The sequence below is a fragment of the Porites lutea genome, chromosome 14 (assembly GCF_958299795.1).
Source record: "Porites lutea chromosome 14, jaPorLute2.1, whole genome shotgun sequence".
Classification (NCBI taxonomy): domain Eukaryota; kingdom Metazoa; phylum Cnidaria; class Anthozoa; order Scleractinia; family Poritidae; genus Porites; species Porites lutea.
Window position 1 is genome coordinate 1,629,936 of NC_133214.1, and position 27,544 is coordinate 1,657,479.

General features: G+C 35.7%; 2 protein-coding genes across 4 annotated transcripts in view; both read right to left on the reverse strand.

The window, feature by feature from the left end:
• Positions 1 to 764, reverse strand: part of LOC140924426 (2',5'-phosphodiesterase 12-like) — a 1,836-nt gene extending 1,072 nt beyond the window's left edge. The window contains exon 1 of the mRNA XM_073374457.1: positions 1 to 764. This exon is cut by the window's left edge and continues 1,072 nt beyond it. Coding sequence (XP_073230558.1) covers positions 1 to 687 — 687 coding nt within the window. The 5' untranslated portion in view covers positions 688 to 764.
• Positions 765 to 4,480: 3,716 nt separating this feature from the next.
• LOC140925187 (voltage-dependent L-type calcium channel subunit beta-2-like) lies at positions 4,481 to 27,540 on the reverse strand. 3 transcript variants are annotated; one of them, XM_073375150.1, is made up of 14 exons: positions 27,171 to 27,540; positions 26,939 to 27,010; positions 14,486 to 14,596; positions 13,459 to 13,581; positions 11,985 to 12,052; positions 11,825 to 11,902; positions 11,139 to 11,233; positions 10,708 to 10,856; positions 10,132 to 10,215; positions 8,670 to 8,728; positions 8,143 to 8,255; positions 7,591 to 7,742; positions 6,963 to 7,058; positions 4,481 to 5,444 (listed from the first exon to the last, which is right to left on the reverse strand). In XM_073375150.1, exons 1-14 carry the CDS (start codon positions 27,243 to 27,245, stop codon positions 5,247 to 5,249), a joined length of 1,473 nt encoding a protein of 490 aa, XP_073231251.1. In that variant the 5' UTR covers positions 27,246 to 27,540; the 3' UTR covers positions 4,481 to 5,246. The 3 variants fall into 3 exon arrangements, with proteins under 3 accessions (XP_073231251.1, XP_073231252.1, XP_073231253.1); XM_073375151.1 differs by lacking the exons at positions 26,939 to 27,010; positions 27,171 to 27,540 and adding an exon at positions 24,007 to 24,140; XM_073375152.1 differs by lacking the exons at positions 26,939 to 27,010; positions 27,171 to 27,540 and adding an exon at positions 19,682 to 19,937.
• Positions 27,541 to 27,544: the final 4 nt, after the last annotated feature.

Below are 27,544 nucleotides of genomic sequence, written 5' to 3' on the forward strand. Positions count from 1 at the left end.
GTACATGTGTCGTGCATCGAAAGGGCAATATCCTGGTCCAGCAGCCACTGTTATTGAGCTTGTGATTTCAGATTTCAAATCACTTTTTCTTGTGGCACTTCCAGGCGTGCACATCAGTTTGAGAAAACAACCAACATCTAGTATGGAGGGCGTGTACCAAAACTCACTACCAACTTCTGTCCAACTGAACACTTCTTTTGCTGATGCCGGGGTGGAGCTCGCTTGTTCTACGCTGTGATCGATTGATTTGTACCAAGTGTAGCTGCAATGCTGCTTAGAGGCGAATTCTAAGCTAAGAACAGGCATCACAGGAAATCCTGACATAATGTTGTCAGGAAGGGACAGTGACAACACGGTTGGTGGATTAACTTCAACAGTAAAAATTTCAGATCCGATCTTTAAAGTGGAACCATCTTTCCAGGCATCTTTGTTGGTTAGGCTTGAGCAGATCGGCTCACCATTAAACCAAAGGCTTGCATTTTCGCCTCCGCTGTCACCAGTATCACTACAATCGGCACTCCTTTTTGCCTTTTTCGTTTTCTTCTTACAAGAAAGTTCAATCCTAGTCAACGCCTTGGATAAAATCTCGCCCTTGCTTCGCTGCATTTTCCGTTGTTTTTCATCAAATGTAAACGAAATGGTTAAATTTTCTTCGTCTTCTACGCTTCTTACAACTGCTCTGGGCATTCTGAACGCCAAATAATGAAGGACACGACACTTGATGGACAAAAAAAGCAGTTTCGATGAATCAACCCTCGCCAAACTTGCAAGGCCGCTCATAGTTAAACCGATTGGGGCTGGGACGAGAATTCGTCTGCTGTAACGGGGGGTTTAAGGGAGGGGTAGGAGGTGGAGGTATAACTTGAGGTATAACGGGGGTTCAATTACTCGCAAGCAAACAAATCGTCAAACACTGAAAGGAAAAGAAACTAAAAAGGAAAAATAAAAAACGTCTGTGGATTGTTAGATATACATTAAAAGTAATTTAAGCCCTCAAACATTCTAAGCAGGTTTTAAGATAGCCTCCCCGCAGACGTCCTTTGGGGTTCGTTTGTCACGCGAATAGGTGACGAACGAACCCCAAAGGACGTCGGCGGGGAGGCTAGTTTTAAGAGGGCGTAAGTAAACACGTTTTTCACTTGTAACTGTTGTTCTTAGTATTCGCTTTTCGCACAATTCCTGAGTCGTCGTTAAACTAAAAACTAGCCTCCTTTTGGGTTCCTAAAGTTAACGAACAAAACAGATACATTTTTTGTCCTTGATTTAGATTCCGGAGGTGATGTAAAATCAAAACAACCTAGCTGTGCAATCTAAATCAGAATTGATGAAACTCAAAAGGGTTTTTGTACATATCTGAAATGGACACTACGATGTAAATAATGTAAAAAAAAAAACCAAACCAAACCAAACCAAACAAAACAAAAAAAACTGTGAACTGTTGACTAAAAAGAACATGGCGGGAGAACATGAAGCAAAGAAACAGCTGGGTTCGTTTAATTGGTTAATACCTTCCTACATTTATTTTTAGTTATTAGCATTATTAGTATTAGAATTTACTGTAAATAATTAGTTATAAAACAGAATGTAACAAATTTACGCCAAAACAGGCATCAAAGGCAACCGCCTTGGGATTAACTCACCCAATCCCTCAAGTTATAAGTGTTGACACCCTTCTATTAAAATTTCTCTTTCTCTAAAATACTACACGTGCGGCGCACGTGCCATCCATTGGCCAGTTCCTTTACACATAACTTTGTATCTACTGGCATAAGACCAGGGGTGAATTTAATAAAACTTTTCTAAGTGTAATTTAGAGGTTTAGCTATATTTTTATAGCCATAGACTCTAAAAAAATGGCTACACTTCTAACAGTTTTATTAAATTGATCTCAGTCATTCATCAGGAAACTAGAATAGGTGACATTTTCTGCATTCTCTTCAAAATTTTATTTGATTTATTAAAATTTCTTGCTATACATTTCACCTTGCTATTAGACTTCTGTTGTGGACACCTTTGAAAACATTCCCTCGTGATCGCAAAACAAATAAATAACTCTAGTGGAGGAGTGGCCAGGGCCCTTATTTTTAGACCAAACTTAGGCCCGAAGGGCCGAAAAAAAATTTAAGACTGCCCCCCGGCCCCCGACCCACTTATCTTAGGGTCTAGAAAGACAGCTCCCTCCCTATCTAAAGGTCTGCACCCGCCACTGAACTCAAAGGGGCCTTACTTGGTATTACACGGGACTTCCCCAATGTATCACCAGGAGTCCCGTGGGTGTCATTTTCCTAGGGTCTCCTATAAGTGCAGCAAGAGTGTCCCATGACTGCCATGAGTGACCAAAGGGTCATGAACGTTTTTCAATGTTGTGCCCTCAACAGAGGTCCTTTTAAAGACTTTTATATTCTAGCTGCTTTAAGTAACACATGTTTATGAAAAACTAAGAAAATTTTTGCTAGCTTGGTAGACACAAAAATGATAATCTACCATGCGGAAACCGAAGGGCCAAACAATTAAGGAATGGAGAAAACAAGAATCCAGCAAGGGACTGAAACTGGGCATATTTTTTAAGTAGTAAAAAAAAGCACAATGTCAAAGACTTGGAGCATACTTCATACTCTTTGTAATCAAGCACAAATTTTCCATTCACTAACGACAGTAAGCACAATTGATAAACTTCACTACGATATCATTTAACCATAATATTCTGCATTGCAGAACAGTATGGGTGAAATCGTGATCTTGTCATTCAGTTAAAATCAGAGCTAATGGGCACTTTTGCAAAACGAGCCTTTACTAATTAAATAGCCACTTATGCTCTCACTTAAATGTTTCAGCACTATATTTTCTAAATTTTAAAGCTACTTCTTATTGTACAGCTGTCTTCAACAAAATATTGTAAAACCAAAACCACTGTAATTAATTGAGCCAATCACAACACGGACAAATAATTTAATGAACCAATCAGAACTGAGAAAAAGCGCGGTAAAACGCGTGTGTCACCAATAATTGATCGGTTCTGATTCTAATCCTGATTGGTTGAGAAAATGGAGCAAGATTTATTAGCCAATCATAAAACATGTGCAAAAGAAAGTCGTTTTGAGTCTAAATCGTCTTCATACTTATCAAAAATCCAGACTTTGAAGTAAGCCGGACTATAATATATCAACAAATAGGTGCAACAAATAGATGCAAGTGTTTGCAGCATTACTTCTTAAAATAATATAAAACAGCTAATAATAAATGGGCTCTAAGCCATTATTGTTTCTTTCCTACTAAATAATTTCCCAGCTATTTCTGGTCTACATCGCTGTACAAGACATCTCTTGCCCAGGGCATTGATAAACATTTTAACAATTCACCTACAGAAAACACTGGCTGGTGTCAGGACCAAATATTTCAACGCAAAATTATTAACCCTTTCACTTTCAAGAGTGTGCCAAATAAAAACTTGAGAAAAAAATTCCTAAGAACTATTTTTTAAACAGTGGGGAAAAAACTAGCACCATTTGAAAGTACCGCTTAGTAGCTTTCAAATGAATGGTCACATCATAGGATTTCATCCACAGACTCAAAAGTTAGAACCACCTTGTACAGCATAATAAACAGTACCACAGGAAGTACTGTTCAGTAGCTTTCATTTAAATGGTCATACATTAGGATTTCATCCACAGACTTACAACTTAAAAACCATGTCAACATGTTGACTCTTGGAGTGAAAGGGTTTTATCCAAAAACTGCATATGCTTACAAATCTCTCACCTGTGCTAAACAAATTACTTCAAAGAACAAAATGTCTAATATTAAGCTGGCAAAGTATGCCTCCTAAGGGTGCATCAGTAGAAGTCTTAAGGGTTGTCATGAAATAAAAAACCTGTGAGACGAAGGTGGTAGGTGCAGGGATCACAGAGAAGAGAAATGATAACATCACAAAAACTAAATTTGTGAAATCATGGGATTGATTGGCACATCCAGACAGAACAAGATAAAAAATGCTCCCTGGCTAAAAATCAGGCTGTTGGTGGAAATTGGCACCGTTATGCTCCGATGATTCCATTTAAATCCTTCTAAGATAGACCTGGATTGTAAACATCATGATCCAAGCCAATTTAAGAAGGGATTTGAATGGAGTCATCAGAGAATAGCGGTGCTCATATCTCCTCACCAATTTGCACTAACAGCCTGATTTTTAACAAGGGGACTATTCTCTTCTTGTTCTTTTTGAATATGCTAACCAATCCCATAATTTCACAAATTAAGTTTTTGTGACATTACAATCCTCCTCTCTTGGCCTATGATTATAGGCTTACCCATAATTCCATACTAATGATCTTGCACTTATACCCCTTAAAAGAATCTTGCTTACCCTATACCCTTTTGTTATATTGCAAGTTATATCACAGTGGAACCACATCTTATCGCCACCAAACAAGCAAATGAATTAAGAATCGAGCCATATTAATGACACTGCCTCAACAAAAGCTGTGCCACATCAATTCCAAGGGCAGTGTACCACAAAATAAAAATAAAAATGAAATAAAAACGGCTTACAGGCTAGACTGCCAAATTCTATAAAAAATGAAGGTGGGTGAATAAATTTCACTGTGCAAACTTAACACCAGATGTCTGGGAGTTTATTGATGATTTAATTCACAGCCTGATAACAGAGGTGTCGAGACATAATATGGTTCCACCTTTTGTTCCCTTTCCCTCACACCCTGATGTTACTAAATTAAATTATTTCTTAATTACCACTAATATAGTTTTGGATAGGTGTTTTCTTAAAAAATGCATTAATTCTTTTCCTTCTGGTGTACCGTACTTCTGATCCACTTTGCGAAGCAAGTCAATCTTGAAGCTTGTAGTTTCTTAACTAATAATAAATGATTCTTGTTATTCAGCAGCCTAGCATAGCATGACCATATCTTTTGTCTTGTCCTAACACAACGCCTTGCCAACATACAATACAGTGCCTGTCTGTTTCAAAGGCACCATTGAGTTGGTGCCAAACAGATGACACCCTTGTGGGAATAAACATCCAGTGTACACTGACTATTCTGACTCCACAGCTGGCTTTGATTGGACTGTGAAATGTCTATATTTTCTGCTAATTTCCCCCACTGGCTATGAACAAACACAGCTCTGATCAACTGAGGTAGGTGCAGATCGACATGCACCAAGGGTAAATTCTGTCCAATTGTACTTGGGCAAAATAGAGTTGCTCTGAAAGGCATGCCGCATTCCAGATGTTACAAATAAACACTAGGCCTTTCATTCGAGTCCACAGTATGATATTGCTGGGAAGATGGTTGTGGCTGTACAGTCGGCAGCCTGCTGCCTGGCTGATTGGGTGGATGCGTCGCTCTCCAGTAACTTTCAAGAAACTCTCCCAGATGATCGCATGCATCATCAAGCTGAGCTTCATCCAACACAAGGTCATAAGCCTCCTTTGTGTTAAACCAAACAAGATGTGAGAAAGATGTGGCCTTTATTATGTAACAAGCATAGGGGAAAACACCTTCACATGAATCCTTAGATACCATATAAGAGTTCTACCCAGAGAGGTTGGAGTTAGTTATGGCAGACTAGGTCTTACATGAGTTAGATATTTAGGCATTTGTAGAGGGAGGGGTGTGAGCAGTATGGCTGTTACCACGATTTTAAGTTGCCAGGTACCGTGTGGCACAAAATTTTTGCGGCTTCCAATTTTTGCGATTTTTGCAGCGATCCGAAAAATAAGTTCCCGCAAATAAAAATTACTGCAAACATTTTTCCTGCAAAAATTTACTCCAGAGTAACTATTCTCTAACTTAAATTCGCCTTGTACACAAACAAAACGACATACAGTGAAATGCTGGTTTTACAAAGGGTACGCACACTATGGTATTGTTTGAATGCAAGTACTCAATAAAAATGAAACTATCATCAATGCTGGGTACTGGGTACTTTCTGAAAATTCCAAAAAAAAATAATTCCCAGCAAGAAAAACCAATCTGTCCTTATCACAAAAATTAGTTCCCACAAAACACAAAAAATTGCCAATCCGCAAAAATTAACTCCCGTAAAAATTTCGTGCCACACAGTATATGCGATTAGCAGGTGGGGAATTGGACAGATAAGCAGTTTCCATCATTCTAATTTCCTTTTGTGTCCTATGAAAGTAGGAGGGGGTCAAGCTCACAGCAACCATGGGGAAATCTTGGCCCCTTCCCCTTAGTTACAGCCCTTACCGCAATTTCTTTTATCTCACACCCACCAAATTCATATCTTATTTTCTCAAAGGGTACACACACTGTTTCAAAATCAAAGGCAACTACAGGCTGGGAAAAAATTGCTTGTTCCTAAGCCTCCTGATGACGACAACGAAAGTAAAAGTGAATAAACAGAATATGAAGCATTTCAGTCAGAGGCACTTAAGATGTAGGGTGCAAAAGGAAAGTCAGTTTTACAGCCCGCCATTAGGGCAAGCTGTAGCTAGCATGTACTAGCCCACAAGTCATTTCAATTAGCCCTAAAACCCTTTTTGATCAGCAGGATTGATAACAATCCTTCTGTAATTTGAATTTCCCCAAAACAACAGCACTTGCCCATCAGGCCAGTTAAAAACAAAAATCACTAGCCTGATAGCAAAATCCACTAGCCCTGCCCAGGCTACCAGACACAACTTTCTTTGAACACTGAGACGATTTAACTCTTTAAGCACCAATATCCTCATACAAATTCTCCAAACTGGTCTCTATACATTTTCATAAAAATAATATGAAAGCATTTTCCCTCAGGTGATCATTTTACTAATTCCCACAACATTTTCTCTTGATTGTATATTGATATTGCTAAGGAGAAAATTGATGTTGATCACTCTTGGGACTAAGAGTTCAGCCAAAATCTACTATCATAATAGATAGCAATCAAACATAGACCAATCACAAGAACTAATAATATATATAGACAATTTTACTACTTACATTCCCACACTGGGCTAATTTTTCAGCTGCCACAAGCTGTACATTGAGATTTCTAGACTGGGATTTGCCACGGGTTTTTATGAGTCTCTGTAAGACCTGCAGATAATACCAAAAGGTAATAATTAAACAGTGTATGGCCAAAGTGATAATGAGCATAAATCTTCTATCAAGCCCCACATGGGGCTTATTTATTTCAAGCACATTTGAGTGGTGGGGGGTGTAATTATTTCACCGCGATGGGTATGTGTAACCTAAGATACTTTTTCTTGAAGCAAATAACTATACAGATTCTTGGTTTGGGGTATGCTTGCCAAAAATGTTTGATTACCCTCATTGTTTGTCATTACTATTCTTCACTAGATTTCATTCCAAAAAAAGAAAAACAAACATGATGTCCATAATCCCAAAGCTGCTACAGAGGAATGTAAAAGGCATTGATGAAAAGTAGAAAAGAAACTTTTCCCGTAAATGAACTTTAGTAAGAACAATGTATTTTTTATTGCTCTTTTTAGACATTCTTGTCTCACAGAAAATCTTTTCCTAATAAAGCTATTTTGAAATGTAAAAGATGAATAATGTATTGATGACTAAATGAGTCATCAACATCAACCAGAAACAGAAACTTTACCTTGAGTGAATTTATTTTTATGTACACTAGCAGGGGGGCTAAAGACGTCTTGAAGAGATGTGTAGGGTGATTCACACTCTCACAGTCCAACACAACCAGATTAAGCCCTCTGGCCAACTCAAATATCCGTTCTATTTCTAGTTGAACTTCAGCTGTAAAGATATTAATCAAATACAATACAAAGGTTGAAGAAGCTATGTCATAACATTTCAGTCATGATCATAATTATTTTGTTTTCATACAAATTACAATCTCTAATCTTAAATCAAAAACAAAAACCAGTGTCTTAAACAACATCTTGAGCACCCAAAACAATTTGATCCGAAAATTGTAAATGACACTTTGCTAGTCATGTTCAAATACAGTAATCAACACATTTTTTAAATCTACAGGTTCAGTCCACTTTAAATCAAGCAAAAATAAAGATGAAATGAAATCCAAACTGTGTTTGTAATAAATATTGTGCCAAGAACACACATTTTCAAACTGCATGACTTATCTTCCTGGGAAAGAATACAGATAACTGTTGGCAAAGTTTTAAGAAAAACATACCAAGTCCTGAACCTTTGCTGTTCGTTCTCTCCATCAACTTACTCCTGCTGGGGTTTGAAATAACTGATCGCTTGGCCAGCGTTATGTCAGCATTAACACGCATTATTGTTATCCTGTAAATGAAGAAATATATCAAATTAACAGAGCACAGCTAATAAATCTAAGTGGCAAGAAGCACACCATGTGGTTATTTACAAGCCTGCTTAAGGAGTGGATCAAAAGTAAACATAAAATTAGTCCAGCCAGATCATGGCTAGACTTCAGCAAGGTACAGTACAGCTCACTTAGAGGGTTACAGCTAAGGTGGAAATACTCATGTCCTTAATGGCTTAAGAAGATTGTCCACTTGTGGGTGAATTAAGCTAAATGACTGGGGACCTCTTATGTTAAATAAAAGAGAGTATTTACTGTTTACTTGACCGGAAGTGAACCCTTCTACACCCTTCTACTGCTTACAATCCACATCAAAAAACAAAGAAACACTGGTTAACTGTCTAGCTAGAAATATATTACTGTACATAACTTACCTTCCAGAAAATTTGTGTTTCATGTAATCAAACAAAGCTTTCTGCATCATGTCCGTAACCTGTAATGACATTAGAGGAAAATCATTAAAATAGCCTTTCTCGTTGATTGCACTACCCTGTAGTAGCTGCAGGTGCCTATTACTAGTTTGTGGGCAAAATCAAAGACGCTTACAAGACAACCAGAAAATAACTGGGAAGTGACTCTGGGATTTGATGGACAAGGGTGATGCAGAGGTGAGAGCACTAGCCTCCTACCAAATGTGACCCAAGTTCAAATTCTGGCATTGATGCCATATGTGGGTTGAGTTTGTTGTTGGTTCTCTCCTTTTCTCCGGGAGGTTTTCTCCAGGTACTCCGGTTTTCCCCGTTCCTCAAAAACCGATATTTCCAAATTCCAATTCAACCAGGAATCAGGTAGATAAAGAACCACTTAAGTAAAAGTGCAACCTCTAAATCATTATCTATTATTTCTTTAATATAACAGGCCTTTTACAGCTAGTTATCCTCATGGCACAAAGCTGCCATGCTGGAGAGCAAGGAATACACTGAGACAAGACTAACAAAGAGCTCACATCAATTTTTTATAATGGTAATTTCCTTTGTTTGTCTTCTCCGAATATGTCTCTCTTTCCAGTATGGAAGTTATTTATCAAGTGAACAACTAACTGCAAAGGGCCTATGGAATTGATTGGTAACAATATTGCAGATAACAAACAATGAAGTAGAGAATTCAAATACTTTACTGTGAACTTTTTCATTATAACTAGCAATAACTGAAGGTTACAGAGTGCGGGCAACAATGAAAGGTCAAAACACTTTTCTTCCAGCGCTGTGCTTTGCGTAAGTTTCACGTGACAGTTGGTCAAAACACCCGTGATCAGATTACAAGGGGTCAAAGGTCGAAATGCGCGTGATCAAATTGCATTTTGTGCATTCCATTCACTCTTAGTGGAAGTCCAAGCAAATGCTGGCTACATACAAGTGACGGATGCATAATAAAACCCTGGGCCGAGTTGTTCAATGCTGGGTTGAGATAATCCAGAGTTAGTGCGAGATTTGAATTCAGATTTGAAAGCTTAAAAAGCATTTCAGTTTTAGTTCTTTTTGTCTACAAGTTGATGATTGGAAGCTCTGAAAATAACAGAGCAAACTTTCCGAAAAATGCTTTAGAACACAAGAACAAGAAACCCGGGTTAAATTTAACCCCGGGTTAAGCGCTAACCGGCCTTCGAACAACTGGGTCCTGAAGATTAGGAGTGCGGGCTCCTCTTAACCCTTTAAGCCCACAGATCCACATACAAATTCCCCAGACTGATCTCCATACATTTCTTTTAAGAATAGTTGAGAGAATTTGGTTTGAGATCAAAGTGTTCTCCCTTTAGTAATCAATTTAGTAATTCTCATAAACGTTACTCTTGATGAACTGCTGATGTTGTTAAGAGAAAACTTATGTTGGTCATACCTCATAACCTTTAAGGGATGGTCCCAACAACACAATAGGCCTCATAGATGGTACAACATCATAAGGAGAGAATTGCTCTTGTTGCTAAACAGGTAAAAAAAAGACTGTCAGGTACATATCATTGTGCATTAATTTCATAACGGCTTTGCTCTAAGAAACACTGCAACAAGCCCGAAACTCCCTTATAAAATTCAGGGTGCCCAACAAATAAGGTAAAAGCAAGAGATTTCTAGTTCCCACACCCTTGAAGCATGATTTACGAAGGAGAAGGTTTTTGGAATAGTAAAGCTAAGCATGACAAGCAGTTGAATTAAGGGGGTATTTTTTTTAAGGTACAGGTAATGAGGGAGGGATGATTATACGTTTCTGAGAAACTGCCACCTACCCCTCCCCTAAGCCAACATTTTACCCTCAGTGAGAATTAAGTGTTAATGTTAGCTTAGGGGAGGGGTAGGTGGGCAGTTTTCCAGAAAAGTACAATGATCCCAAGAGAGTCACCCTCATAGAGTACAGCCCTGTTTATTTTTTACTGATTCAACTATAGTCATAATAATCATTATATAACAGTGTCAAAACCTTCTTGAAGAATGGCTTTTTGGATTTGCCGCCTTGAGTCCCTTGGGATGATACTGTGGTTCCTGATGCAGACCTTGGCAATGTTTTGGATGAAGTTGGACTTGATGGGCTTGATTCATCACCGTATTCCATTCCATTCTCATCATCAACTGTTGATGGTAATGTGAACATGACTATTCATAGCTTGTATTAATTCCCAAAGTAGCCTGCGAGCAAGCTCTCCCGGGAGATAGAAGAATTTGAATATCTGCATCGAAAAAGTTGATGCAAAAAGCTGATTGACAGAGATGACATTAGAAATTAAAGATGTCACTAACCTTAGCATGGTTTTTTTTTTATTGTTTCTGCTTCATGCTGATTGGCGGAAATCTGACAGCTTCTTTTACACATATCAACAAAGATAAATAATATCTTTCTATAGCAAAACTTACTTTGTCCTGATGTGGAGGAATGACGTGATGGTGAGGTATTAGTTGGAGACTGTGCTTGATTCATCATACCTTCGAACTGAAAAACACTACCAGACCTAACAAAAAACAGCAGCAAAACCATGACTCTTTGCTACAGATGAAAGGTTCATAAAAGAAACAGTACATTAACTTAACAACCTTTTATAACCTCTGAAACTGCTATGTAATTCACATAGAATTTAACAATGATGTTACTCACATAATAGACTAGATTTTCTTATTTCTTGTTACTTTTCTACTTTTGACAATATATCAATCAAAAGCACAAAATCAAAGTCAATGCCACAAGGAACATTTTTACTTCTTCTAGAATCACTCATCTACAAGACATTCTCAAGCTCAATAATATTACATACAGAGAAAACAAAGAAAATCACAACCATGACGGTGGTTTGGATATCAGATACTAATTACCTTAAAATTTTGTAAACTTTATCTTTGAATTTCTCCACGAATTATTGTTCATTTGAGAAGCTACCGGTATATCAAAAACTCTACTCAGTGTTTCATCTGATATCCAGACACCTCAAAGTTGGTCTTAAAAAACTCAGCTGCATCTCGTTTTTCAACCCACTTCTCGGTGTCTGAATATCAAATGAAACACTGCGTGTCGTTTTTGATATACAGTATTACATGAAAAATCTTACTTCTGATTTGTTTTGCTTCCTTTTCCGCCTACACTGCTGAGTCCAAATTGTTGTTGCAGTGAGTTCAGTTTGCTGGGACTGCAAATGTAAAAATGACAAAGTGCCATGAATGAAACGTTAACTGAGCCTTTTTGAAGAAGCATTTAGCATTTAGCAGTACCTTGGAATAAACCCAATGTCACAGCCCTCCTTTACCACTCTTCCAATCCACCAGTCGTCATTAAATTTCTGTAAAAAAAAATATATAAAGTCTTAAAATCCAGTGAGAGAGAAGGGAAGGCACATTCTAACACTTACATACATAGTAGTATCAAATTTCATCATTATAGACACAAATATTTTTGAAAATTGAAAGACTCATGCTTAGTGAGGATGTCATTAATTACACTTTTATTTTGTAAATGTGTTATTTACCATTTCTAAGTATATGCCATAAAATGATTTTTCAGCTGTAGTCCAGATGTTTTTTCAGACATAGCAAGTAGGCAAATTGTCTCTTATAAAACATTAATATCAATAATGCTTGGAAGGAGAGGAGAGCTTTCTCTTGCCTGCTTAACTATAGCAGACAGACTCAAAAAGGGGCACAGTGTTGTTACTCTGGGTTAGAGAGGAGAAGTCGTTTCATCACAGTGCCATGGTAGCGAAATTTCTGGATGATTGTTTCAAACTCACTCTTGTTAAATGACATTTAACTGGTCAAATGTTGGCAAGATCTTCTGGGGTTTAACCCAAAAAGACCATATCTGAGTTTAGAAAAAGAAAAATTTTGTGTTGAGTTCAGTTTCATGTCGCAGTCTTACAACAACAGCTAAGAAATGTACAAAAAAGCGAGCTGCACATGCAAAGTTGTTGTTTTGCTGATAGAAACCAATCGCTTTTTTGTCATTCTTATTGCCACTGCCGTTATTACTGCTTAACCCTTTAAACCCTAAGATCAAAATTGGAATTCTCATTTGTAGCCCCTATTCATTTCCTTCAGAAGTAGTGGGGAGAAGTTGATAAAACATCAAACAAATTCATCTTGTGTGATCATGTCCGTAATTCTCATGACCACTCTGTTTTACAAAGCATCGATATTACAGAGAGAAATTTGACGTTGGTCACTCTTAGGGCTTAAAGGGTTAAGTTGCCTACTGTTGAGCTCCAGAAATTTTAATACCACAGTAATGCAACGTTGCACTTCTCCTCTCTGTTGAATTTAAAGGGGCTGTGTCACGGCAGTCCAGTTCATTTTGTTTAATTTCGCCAATTACTCGCCCTCAATCGCTATGGAACTTAAAGTAAGCCAAGAAATTACATGTAACTGACAAAATCAGAGAACCGAGACAAACAAATATGTCTCCTGAGCATTATTTTTGAAGTTGCAAGCAGCAGGGATCAACTTTGAAAAAACTGTTAGGCTGACCATTTTTCAAAAATCCTAATTTGAATCTGTTTCAATCTTCTTCAGTTTTGCCCATCCACGACATCTGTTGTTTCTGTTATGTTATTTTAACCTTCCTTTAAAGTTTTAAGCAGTTACATTTATGTTTCTCTTAATTTAACGGCCATTTTGTAATTTCCTAATTTGGCTGAATTTCGTGACACAGCTCCTTTAACTGGAATTAACCAAAGTGGAGTTACTTTCTGACCTCTTTAACATGAAGGAAGTCTTTAGCATCAAATGACACTGCAGCGCCATGCACAGGGGAATCATCATCTATGCTTCCGTCATACGCAATGTTTGTTCTCACAGCAAATGCCACTTGCTTGGACTAGATTCAAAAATCACATAGACGTCATGCGGGGTTCTTATTAAGTTTTAAAGTAGACAGCTAGGATGTGAAAGTAGGCAGCTTGGTACAATTAAGGCTGTAGGCAATTTCAGGCTTTCATTCACACTTTACCATTTTTCGCTAAAAAGTAGATGGCTCACACCTCTAAGCAGCCAGTTTTTTAGCCCGCTGTCAGCACTTACATATAATGATCCGGGTCATGAAACTGTTTTTACACAGGATGAAAACCAAGAATAAAAACAACAAACACATTTATTTTTCTTATTGAAGGAAAATGCATAAATCTCCAGCACAGAAAATCTAGAACTAGAGAAGGTGGCAAAGGGGGCACAGCTTGTAGAAATCATTCACACATAGTTTACAAATACACTAGAATCAAAACAGAGTTTTGTGTTTTATTTATACATATAGACCTCTTTCATAAAGGCGGCCTATTAATATACGTATTCTTTTGTATGTACAATAATTAGCCTTTCTGACCTTGTTAGCAGGTGCAAAATACAAAAGAATTGTTACTTTCAAACAAGGTCAGAAAGGCTAATTATCATCATTATCAAGAGAATAACGAAAGTAATATGTATGTCGCTATTATGTAAGAGGTTTATTCCTGTATTTTCAATAATGATCATGCATATCTTCATAACAGGACTCCACACATAGTTATAAAAAAGATACGATTTTGTTTTGGAGTAACATGATTCAAGGGCGTATGAATAAACAAGTTGAATACGCAAAATCCTTAGAATTGAATACAGCTGTAGTACTAGTTCTGCCAAAGAGATTTAATTTGAATGGATTACATCATAAGTTTCATTTATGAATTTTAAAGTGAAAGGATTAAACAAAACAACTAATAAAATCCAGCCAAGTTGTTTCAACATACCCTTGCTGCCTCTAAGGCTTCCAAAGCTCTTCGCTGAAGATCCCGCCGGGCATTTTCTCTCTCTTCTTCTAGGCTACTGGTATCAGAAGTCCGATGTTGGTTATCAAAATCCTGCAAAGTTTGTAACCACAAAGTTAGATGCAGACTGAGATGGGAACTGAGCTGAGAACAAATTAATGGCCTTTTTAACAAAAAAAGGTTTGTTTTATAGTGGCCCTTCAGCTTTAGCTTTCCAGCTGGCATAAAGCCCCACTATTCAAATAATAATTAGAAACAAGTTAATAATCCAAACAGAACATAACAGGATTTAACAACTGCATCGCTAAGTGGGGGTGGGTGCCCAGGATGTCCCTTCCTTGGAAGTTCTTTGGAAATCTTCATGCAGCTATTGGTATGTACAAACTTAAAGTACCGTAAAAATAAGTAATATGCATGTAAGGTGATAAAAATTTTCTTAAAAGATTTTTAACCTTTATTTTAATATAAATATAGGTATAGATTTTTTCCGAATTAAACATAACAAAAGAACTTGAGAAAACAAGAAATTGTAATCAAGTAATTTCAATCCAGAATACAAAGGTAAATTTATAAATGACAAGTACGTACAAGGTAAAATGATCCATTCTTAACCATACCAAGAAAAAAATCTGCCTCGTTGTTTAGATGCATGCACAGTACTACAGCTATAGTTTTAAAAATCTCAGAAATGTATCATCAGTTGCAAACAAAAACACTCTTAAAAACCATAAACTTAGTGAGACTGCATAGTTTACACAAAATAACCTTAAGTCAAAAAAACATAAATTAAAAAATTTGATGACAGAACTAAATCATCCAAAAACACTATTTGAAAAACAATGATTACAATGGGACTCTCTTAGCCATGTATGATACACAAATAAAAATATTTAAAGACAAAAAAGGACCTCTATTTATGGAAGTAAACAGTAGAAACATTGATTTTAGTCACTGATTGTACAACAATGATGGCTATAAAAAATGTTTACGATAAACTATTATGAATTTTTGTTGACATTAAAAGTAAACTAGTTTCATCCCATCTACAAAGTCGCAAAATCAATTTGAACTCCCTTGATATTCTATATGTGTTACAAATCAGTTAGTCCCAATCTTTTAAAACGTTGACCTTATATTGCCCCACAGAATGAGCAAAACAAAATAAAATACAACCAACCCAGTCAAAGAGCAACATTATTGATTCTGAGGATCCACTTGAAGAGCAACTTAGACAATAGTAACCATACAGGTCTTCTCCTTTCACAGGAACAGCAACTGGGAAAAAACTGGTTTCTTTATAGCCATACATGCATGTTCATTTCTGACACAGAATTCTTCACAATGTCTCAGCTTTTGTGAAGTTGCTTAAAATGCAAATTTTGGTCATGACTCACCCAAAATTCACTGTGAATTGGGATAATTTAGTCATCATTGGTAATTTGTTTACATCAATGCTACAGAGCTGTAGACATTCATAAAGTGATTCAAAATTAACAACAGTGAACTGAACCATGGAAAGAAGGGTTAAATGTGACAATTGATAAGCTTAAGATCACAGCTTTGCACATTCTATCCCTTCTAAGAGAATTTAGAGGTGTTACTATAAATGCAAGCACCTCTCAGCAATATCCACGTACGCATGTCTTAATTATCAGATGTGAAACCCTACTCATGTAATATGCACATGATGTTAATTCTTTTCTGATGTCCTTCTGGAAAACAATAATAATTATTGTCAACAAATAAGGTAACATCCAACTGCTATGAGAACTGTTAAATTCCTGCCAAAGGTCCTTCCTTAATATCAATAAAAAATAAGAACAAAAATTATACCGCTAAAAGTCTTATAATCTGCCCTGCCTATCTACAACATAAATTATTGATGATCTCCTAGCTTTGAAAATGGTAATTTGAGGCTTGTCTGGAATTATTATAAAACTACTAAATGTTTCATGTGAATAAGAAAAATACAAGTTTTGTCCCCTTGCCGATGTATACCCATCCACCAACCCGCCTCTTATCAACTAACTGAAGATTACACAACACCCCAAAACAATGATACATGTATTTTAGTCTCGTGTAAACAGGTTTTTAATCTATCTACACCACTCTGAAGTTCAAACAATTTTACAATTCAGCTGCAAGGACTTAAGCATGGTGGACTCTTAAAAACCTCAGTAATCTTAAAGCACCCAAATACACTTAATGTACTCTGTACATGTAGTTTAAAAACGTTACACAGAAAACAAGATGTTAAGTCATACTTTTGAACATCAAAGGGGAATCTCTTACATTGCTTAATTTATGACAAAGAAGCTGCATGAAGAATATGTCATAAATGTTTCATAAGCTGCCTCTAAACAATATTCAAAGCAGAAGTTTCTGGAAGTCAAATTTTTAAATTGGGTCTACCTAGAAGTTGTTATGATCAAAATCTGGGTGCATATTTATAAAGGAAAACAATAAAAATACTAAGAAATGACAGAGCTGTAATAAAGTACATATATTTTAAGTTATTGAAGCTGGTTTGAATTTATAGGGAGGTTTACACTGCAAAGCACAGGAGTTCAAGACAGACATGTACATGTATCAAAATGGAATATAAAATGAGCAAGTTACATGAAGCCACCTCCCATTGTCAAGGACATATGATTAGCATTGCTTCAAAAATAGTAATATAATAATGCATATCTTTAACTTAACTGCATACTGTAATCTATCATACAAAATTTGTAGTATATATTTTAATTTTACATTTAGCCCTGTTTAGACAATAAAAAAAAATAGAAATAAAAAAAAAAAACGCTCTTTAAAATGTGTTGTTCCAAAAAAATAACATAAACTTCCTGTGGAGGGTAGTTTGGTTTGAAACCCCTTTCCCACCCCTTAAATCCCCACCCCCCCCCCCCCCCACCCCCTTGCAGGAAAATGCAGTATGGGTATATGCATTGCCTTTTTTACCTTTAAGATCCCCTCCCCTTGAAATTTAACACTCATCATCCATTAGGCAGGTATGGATATTTTCTTCAACCACATACTTTTCTAATACAGTGTAATATTATTATAGGAATGAAAACCAAAGGCAATGAACAATACACTCAGGACGGCCCTGTTGTTGGATAGGTGGATAATGCTATCTATTGGGTAAATCTCTTTCCAATGGATAATACAATCCATTTCCCCATATACTTAAGAGGATCTATGGCCATTCCCTGTGAAATTGAAGTTGCCACGATTACTATTGATGGAACAGCAATCTTAGAGATTAAAGCAACCACAACAGTGCCAATCTGATTTGTATAAGTTATACAACGATTGCAAAGAAATCTGCTAAAAAGTGTGAGCATGGCAAGCTCAGAGCTTTTGTTTTGCTTATTAAACCTGCTGCTCCTGTTTACACTCGGTGTCATGGTTGTTCACATTACCATGCAATTACATGTATTCCTGATGAGGCATGGTCACGTGTGCGTGGAAGATGGTCATGTAGTTCTGAGCTCTACAGGAGTACTTACAATTTGAACAAAACATGGGTAAAGACAACATACAAACATTAAAGAAAGAAAACAACAACCTGAAAGTAACTTTTCTTCTGCTCTTAACCGTTTGTACAGTTTAGATCAATTACTTTTGAATACCATTTTTACTGTGTATTTTGTTTTACATAGATACTGCCCACCTAGACTAAATTTGTGGGCAGTGAGGAAATAAATTATTGTAAATCTGAATTAAGCAATGAAATGAAATGAAATGATGATTAGAACACTGATTGGTGGCTGATTGGTGTGTCTATTTGGAATTCTATTCCACTTTCTGTTAAGACTCTCAACGTTTCTGTTTTTCGTAAAAAAATTAAATCACTACTCCTTAATGTTCTAGGTAATGAAGATAATTATTTGAATGTTAATTATTTAACAGAATATTTTGTGAAGTTAACCTGATATGTTGTATATACCTCCAGTTGTAATTTTAGTCTTTTTCAAATAACAAAATCCCTTGTACTTGAATTTATATGTAAGGTGTTTCTTTCTCTATGTTTTTGTATTTCTTCTTTTCTTTTTTTCTTATGTAATTTAATAACGTCTTTAGTTAAAGTCTTGTCCTGCCTAGATTATCATTATAGCTATTTGCAGGACATGAAGTATTGTAAACTTTATATTTCTTTAAATAAATACATTGTTGTTGTTGTTGTTGTAACACACAAAAAAAACAACGTCCACAAGTACTCAAAGAGAAGCTTAAATATCACACTCCTTCTTTGATAGGAATTGTTAAAAAATGTACCTTACAGTGTCGTACATGTAGGTCTATATGCAAGACTAGACAGTGATGATAATAATTTATTGTGGGGTAAAATAACAGATGTTAACTGTTAAAGGTTAGCTGGTTTATCAAAAAAATTAATAATATCAGACTATTTTTGCAGGTCTGTCCACAACACCCCTAGAGCTACAACATAACAGATTGTACTTTTCTTTCCCTCTACTGAATGGCGTGTTTAGAGTAAGAAAGCCTCATAAAATACCAAAATATGTGTTCAATTAATAGAAGTGTCCATAATTTTCAAGACTCTACAATTCTTTATGTTTGATAGTGAAAGCAGTGTTCATGTGAACATTCTTGAACAGAGCACAAATAACAATATTAACATGTGGTTTCCAACTGTAGAGTCTGGGTGACTTATCAATTGCAATAAGCAATTTAACTTACATGTTAAAAAATGTACTGTACTCTTCTGTGGATTAATATATAATCTTTTAGTTGACTGGGTTGGAAAAAATGGAAAAGCCTACCACTTATGCAAAATGTAAGGAATGAAATTTGTTTTTACATGTGCACATAATGTAAGATAAGCTGGTATATCGCTAATAATATTATTACTTGGTTGTAAACTTATGCTAATTTAACAGTCTACAAAAGGCTACCTGCAATCATTAACATATTACATAACTCGCTTGGCATTGGAACAGTGAAAATCTTCAACCAAAAATGAGAGAAAACACACTTCAAACAAAATTATGAAAAGTAAGTGGGTCATACACAACTTACAAGATTAACCATACAAAGCAGGTTGAGGAATCATCTGTTTTTCTATTCCCTTTTGACAGTACAGCACAGGCCTGTACCCATTAAATCATTGTCCGTTTTGGTGCAATAAGCTTCAAACTGAAATTAACTTACCATCAGAAGTGCTGCAAGGATTATTACAGCCACAGAAAAAAGCGGTATAATGGAATGTTAGAGAGACCTTTAGCTCAACAACAGAGTGTGTTAAATATATTCCACTTGTAGAGTTGACTCTCCTTGACAGTTCCAATCCACCAATGTGGCTTAATAATTTCCCCACAATATTCACAAAAATGACTTCAATAACAGCTCCAGATGTAAATACTAATTCATGAATGCAAGATGAATTAGTTTATGTATTAATTTCAACATCAAAGAATTTTTCTGCTTTGTAGCGAAGACTCTGCATAGTAATGTCACAGATGTACATACTACGTGCATAAAGTTTACGAATTCATCTTTCATCAATTCATATTTTGAACGATGTGATTGGCTCCAAACAAAAACCTGACAGGTACATCACAGTCATTTATACTCACTATAGGTTTAATTTACATTTCTTAACTCAAACATTCACAGGAAGAGAATGCCACTCAAGGATAAACTTGCAAAAAAGATATACAATACTAGGTTTGAAAGAAGCACCCTTAAAAAAAAGTCTGGGATTTACCAATTTTTATATGTAAAACAAAAATAAATAAATGAAACCATTGCTGTTTGTTGATATTTCATAAAATGAGAACCACCAGAAGATTCTCATTAAATATGTATGCAAAAAAAAGGCTATTTTGCAGGTAACATTTTACAGTTAAGCACTGAAATTTTTCCTGAAAAAGAGAGCAAATTTTAAATCTTTCTTTGTACATGAAACACACAGGGTACGGGGAGATAGCGGAAGACAAAAAGATAAAAGGGGCAACAAATTATAGCAATATTAACATTAAAGTGATATTAGAACTAAGTATGCAAGAATTGGACATTTATGCTGTCACCTGCAGCCAGCCCAGCATAAAACATTCATACATGTAGCTACATGTGTAAACTAGCTGAGTTTTAATAAAAGCAAGCAGTTTTCCAACTTCATTTTGCCAACTTTGGAAGGGAGAAGTATGTGCTTTTGGTGTAGTGTGAAGAATAGAAATAATAATGTTTTTTGAAATGTTCCATTGTTATGCGGACTGCATAAAAACACACATTTCTGTCAGTACAAGAACATGTAGTTTTAAAATGATTTCAAAATGCACGAATCAGGATAAAGTTTGAATTTCAAAACCCTACACTACATTAATTGAAATATCACATGTACACACTATCCTCAAATCAACATCTAAGGGTTATTATGGTATATGTAGTGAAAATTGAAGATAAAAAGGACAGTTAAAGACAAGTCTTTTGTAGCAAAAATACTGTCTATTTGACACAAAGAGTATTTTAGTCAGGAAGCATTGGTAGATTGCAAATAATGACTACAATGTAGTCCATGGCTCATCATGTTAGCTCCTTCCAAAAATTACCATGGCATCAGCAATGTACAGCACCAACTCTGTAACTGGAAAGGACTAACTGTATTCATAAAAAACCTACATGTACTTGTCATAAAAAATATAAGAATTCAAACAAATTGCTCCTTGAGTTAGTTATGGCACAAGTGGATAAGAAATAAGGTATGTGGATATAAAGCACTGTTTATATTGTTGAACAAGCAGTGGTTTTAACTTTCAATTTCACAGGCAAAATTCTTTGGAAACAAAAACTTGTATAAAAGCTACATGTAGAACTGTACAGCTGTGGTAAGCAGTGCTTTCTTATATGTGGAATACAGTCCAACCGGGCTGCTTTATGGATACCCGCTCAATCCAAACACCTCGTTATTACAGACAGTTTTCCTTGTCTCTAGGCCTTACATTTCCGCTCAATTTAACCTGCTTAAACTGTACTGACACTCAGTAAATACAAACACTTTCTATGGCCCCCTTAGTGTCTGTCTCAACATGGTTAGACGGTAGAGTACAGCTGTAACTACCAAATCTCACACTTAAGATGGAAAAATTTGATGTAACATCAGCTCATGCTTGAGAAAGATAAAGTGTATCCCAGCATTAACAGGGCCCCATCACGGCTGTCTAGTTCAGTTTTTCAATATATCCTCAAATATTAACAAAGGGGAAATTATTTCTTTCTTTGCTTCAAAAGGGACAGACTATTCGAGGGAGGCGATTATTTCAAATATTGCTCACCAGAACCCGTGCCATAAATTTTTTGTTTTATCATCCCATTAGATCAAAAAATTATCACATCAAATAAACTGAACATGAGCTTTTTAAGTGTTCCAAGTTTTTCCTTGATTTATTTTCAGAGCTCGAATCATCACTGATCAGTTTTTCTGGATCAGATTCCACTTAAACTTGACAAGGAGGGGATAAAAGAAAGAGAGGATGGCAAGAGGGGTCGGGGGGAGATTATTTGAGGAAGGCAATTATTTTAAATATTTCCATCAAAGAGGGGCGATTATTTTGAGGGAGGCGATTATTCAAAGTGGAGCCATTATTTGAGGGAGGCGATTAATCGAGGGACGGCTATTATTTGAGAAAATACGGTAATGCCAATTATGTACATATCCCCTGAGGAACTCAATGTTAGTGAATAAATCCTTTGTAAATAATAAGATTTATGACAAAAACACAGCTTCATCTCAAACAAATATGTCTCCCAAGCATTCTACGAAAAGTTATAACCAACAAAAATAAACCTTGAAAAACTGATATGCCAATCCGTTTTCATCTTTTTCAAGCTTGTCCATCAGTGCCTAATTTTTATTTACCTTGTTATTTATATCCTCTTTCAATGCCTTTGTGCTCATTTTGGTGACAGATCCTACTGTTGGAATTTTTGGTAAATTTCATGAAACGATGATGTTAACTGGCACATTTATACTTAAACCAAAGCAGGAAGAGAATGGTCACACATTCACCCAGACCTCCAAATTTAATGTCTGTTTGGTATAAAATCACTTTCTGGTGAATTTAGTAACTTTTTAGCAGGGCAAAGGAAAATTTTGAAACATCTTCAGAAAACTTTGGACATCATCAGGTCCTTTACAATCTCACACCTTTAACTCAAAAAGTGTTGGCAGTTTTTGTATATTAATTTGCTGTGTAAAGTTGTTCTACCATAAATTAAATGTGGGGATGAAATTTTTAAGTGTTGCCAATAAAATGAAAGCCAATGAGCACTTCTTTTACATACAATATATTACCTGTGTTTATAGATTTAACAACATTAAATTTTGGATTTTGGGTGACTTTGGCCATAAAAAGGACTGAAGAGTGGACAGGCTTTGCATCTTTCTGCAATAATGATATTTACTTGAGCAATATTCCCTGTCAAATGGATTATACTGTAACAGTGTGACATATGGAAGATGTCACAAATTAACTAATAAATTAAAGCTACCTAGGAACTCCAAATCACTTACAATTTTTGGAACAGTTAATCTGATTGAACTGGTGATTGCAGCCATGAATGCACTCCTTTCAATACAAAGACAGGCAAAATCCACAACTGCACACAGCTGTCTTGTATGAAAGAGCTGGATAAGTTAAAGGACCCTTTGACTTTAACGTTGTTCAAAGCCCAGAAACTTCTTAAGTCAAAAAAGTAATAGTTCAACACTCCAGAAAATTCGGCATCAGTGGAAAGGAAAATGAGTGAATCTAGTAAACAAAGATTAACACTCCAATTCTTTTGTTCTTTTTATACTGACCATGTCTGTCTTGACAAAAGAAAATGTTGGAACAAAGGGGACTTTTGTAAGAGAACTCAAGACATATTACGTAAAAAACTGCCAATGCAAAGGGCAAAAGAGTAAATTTTCTACATGTTCAAAGAAAATATCTAAAACATCAACCAGGGAAAAACAATCAGAAGCATTTCAACAACTCTGATCATTAATGCAAGGAACAGATTTTACAGCAAAAGATGCTTCACAGCATTTCACAGTGGTAAACATTTTTTACTTGTGTGTTAACTAATAAAGGAAGCTTGGAGATCTTAAACTAACATACTGATAGGTAATGTTTCTTTGTGATTTTCAAGAAGATACAGGGATACAATTAAGCTCCATTTCTGATCAATGGTGCATTCACTAACACGCAGTGCAAAGAAACAAGCCTCCTTTTGTGTAGATGTTACTAAAAATGTACCAAAAGTGAAGCAGACTAATATAAGCAATGAAGTCATGCATATCATTGTTTCCCACTTCTTGTATAATGAAATCTTGTGAAATAAATCTTACCTTCAATGTACCTATGTAAAACCACTCTTGTAAAAAGATTCAACACAAAATATAATAGCAGGATGCAACACCAAAAGAACTGTTTTGCTAACAAACATCAACTCTAGCAGTAACTGCAAAGCACAAAACTCTAAAATTACTTCACCTTTTTCTTTTTGGAGAATGAAAACATTCTGAAATGTCCAGCCAACAAAATATATGTCAGCAAATGAGACTTAAAGCAAACTGTTCAACAGATATAATGAACATGTACAGAACATGCAAGACCCTTCTTCACCCTGAGGAAGAAATATTTTACCCCTAATCTGGCAACTGATCAGGTCTGTTTTCTATCTCATCAAAAATTTCATAGATATCACTTTACATACATCAAGTTTTGTAAAACAGTCTGTGTTTTCTTTTTCATAATAATCACTTCACACCCTGGGTGGCTTTGCTGAGAAAATGATACATAAATTTAAGTTTTAAGCCTCACAACAAAATCTTTTAATGTTAAAATTATACCTCTTTTTGTATGTTTAGTCAATAATATTATTTGACTCTCACCATTACTGAAAGTGAAACGGTTAAGACCCAGGGTAGACTTCAACCACCTTTTAACTGAAATTCTGAAAATCACTAGTGCTACATACAGGATGTACTAAACTCATACTGTAGTTTTATAATTAACCTTTGCTAGTTATGTAACACAGCACAGCATCTGGAACAAACAAGTAGTTCATCAACTTTTATAGCAATTACCACCACACATATAGGAGGAAATGAACTAAACCAATAATCAGAATTGACTAGACTGACGTAATGTCTGGAATAAACTTATGAAGTACTTAAAATTAGTATTAATTTGACCTGTATTTGTAAGATAATCAATGCAAATAATAATAATCTAGAACTTCCTTCTAGACTACACTTTCTTAAAATAGGGTTATTGATGTTACAAGTATCCCTTTCAATTAATAAAGAAAGAAATCTAGAAGTATAACAGAGTTGTCAGAAAGGTTTGAAATAGATGGCTGAGTTGTCAAAGTAAGCAGCCAGTCCAGGGATATTTTATTTAAAAAAACGCCATTTGTAAAGAAATGCCAAGGATAGTAGCCAGCCAATACTAAGTAGGCGGCTACTTTTGACAACCCTGTATAAAAAATACAAAAAAAACTCTTTTCAATAGAAACTGGACTGCAAGAAACTACAAAAATCTTAACACTACACTTCATTCAACATTGCAGCAACTTGAGTAAATATTGATAAAAAAAAATGCCAAATTTTATTTACCTCTTAAAAAAATATATAAAGTATTGTCAAGTAGCAAATTAGAGAGCAACAAGTTCACTGTGTAGTATAAATTATTTAATAATTTATTATTCACATAACACTTTAATATGCCAATAATAAAACACTAACTTGAACAAACACAAACCACTCCTTCCTTTTAGTTAGCACTTTCTTACATAATTCATAGTTTTTAGTGCAAGAACACCAAACCTTCTACAGGATGCCATACACTTCAAGTGAAAATTTACAATATATATTATAACTCATCAAATTTTATCTTTTGTCATACTGTAATATGAAGTGATCAGAAAAGGTCTGCATCAAACTAACTGCAGTTAACAAAACAGGAGAATCTAGAAGACACATTGTAGCTATATATAATGCTCTGAGAAAAGACCTTTGTCAACCTGATTGAATTACATGCGAGAATTTTTTTTTTGTTATAGAAAAATGAGACCAGCACAAGTAAGATAGACCGTGTTTGTTGAGGAGATTAAGACAGAATCAGTTGTAATACACCAACAAATTTCTCTCTTGTGAAGAAATTTAACCAAAGGATACTTCTCTTTGAGTTTTCCTCATCTAAATGTATTTGAGACTTGTCAAATATGCAATTACATGATCAGAAACCAAGAAGCGAAACTTTGGTTGAATTAAGAAGGAAGGCACCATAAATCATAAGTGAACGTAGTCAAAAACTTGACAAACTTTAAAGATATTCCACAGAAAAATAATACATAGCTTTTTGGGGATTAGATACATTTGGGGTACAATGAATAACGCTTTAACATGATTCAAATTATCTGTTTTTCTGTTACGTACAATAAATTTTACTGGCTTGGAGATAAACATTACTCTGAAAAAGAACTTCAGCGTAAGATGATATTTAAAGCTCACTTCAAAAATCAAAGCTACTCAATAATAAACCGACGATATATAACAGCATATCTAGATATCATGCTCTTTTGACTTCCTTAGATTCATAATAACCATCAGAAGCTAAGTCAGAAAGCCAAGAAACGGCAGCGTTCATGAAAGAGACAAAACAAACATATATGATCGAGCTTTTTATATAGGAGTTCCCTGAGGTCAGAAATGTGTTTATGCTAGACCTGTTATTTAACTATAAACTAACTACTATTAAAACCAGCACACAATCATCGGTACGCTTAACATCAGGACTGTCCAGAAATACCGATAATTATGACATGATGTGCGCAGAATGAATTATCGGTTCGAATTGAGCAGAATGATAAACGGAAGAGAAAAACTACATTGCGAGGATTACAGCGAGTTAACGGTCATCAACTTAGGGTGATTAAAGCCATGGACGATGCTTTATTATTGCTTAAATACATGTATATACCTAAGAAGCAATTTTACCACAACAGCAACCTCGAAGCAGTTTGCCATGAAGAAGCCAATGAAAAGACTTCGCGATGTAGACACGCAAGGGTCAATCCGGCAAAAACACAACACAACAAATCGAAAGAGTTCCATTGTACAATAAATAATCTACAGGAAAATAAAGGGTTTCATTTCTTGTATACAAATGGTTAGTGAGAGAATAATTATGCAAGAACGCGAAAAATCTGACTGTCGTGAAAACCATGTTTTTTTTTTCGTTTTAATATGCAATTCTTATGATGTTGACCTGAACTGCTGAACGATCAAAATCAACCAGGCTCGCGTAGTTACAAAAACAAATTCTTTACAAAATAAACAGTAAATTTTAAGCGACATGGCCCAGAAAAATCATAGCGTTTTTTATGGGCCAAATTTAACTTACTGTCATCAAGTATTACCTTCGGGAAACCATCCGTTGACTTATACGATCGTATCCTTTGGGTTGGATATGCATATGACCGATCCCAACCCTATACAAGACGACAAACGCAAAGTTTAGAAGCTCACCGGTTAGAAAATAAACCAAACCAACGTCAAACGCCTGTCGTTTTCGTTGCTTGTTATGAATATGAGTTAAAGGGAATAAGCGAGCTCGATCGCTCGTTCGTCCCTTCTGAAAAACTAACCTACCTGTTCGCTTGCAGTTGAGACGGATATTGTGGATCCCGCTTCGTCATAGTACGGGTCCCTAGGATCGTGAGCCATCGCTTGGATTTAAAAGAAGAATCATGCCATGGGAAGAAGGTATCTGCGCGAATCTTGGACAACAAAATAAACTTTTTAGGCAGTGTATGAATATGAAATGTTATGCAGTACACACAGACACACAAGCAGATGGCGCCTTGCCTCATTTGCATCAAGTGACGTAACTTCCCCGGTCTTACATCTGATTGGTCGTCAGCAACAGCCTCGACCCGAAATTCGACATTTTCCGTGAAACATTTTGAGCCGACAGATCTTTTTCCAACAAAAGCAGTGGAGAACTTCCAATTTGGGGTTTCATC

Bases quoted from the DNA above. Each gene is read 5' to 3' on its own strand.
- LOC140925187 (XM_073375150.1), bottom strand. From the start codon at position 27,245: ATGGCTCACGATCCTAGGGACCCGTACTATGACGAAGCGGGATCCACA. The intron at 8,256-8,669 runs GTAAGTTATGTA...CTTCATTTACAG, and splicing joins AAACACAAATTTTCTGGAAG to GATAACAATAATGCGTGTTA. The intron at 5,445-6,962 runs GTAAGTAGTAAA...TTTAACACAAAG, and splicing joins AATTAGCCCAGTGTGGGAAT to GAGGCTTATGACCTTGTGTT.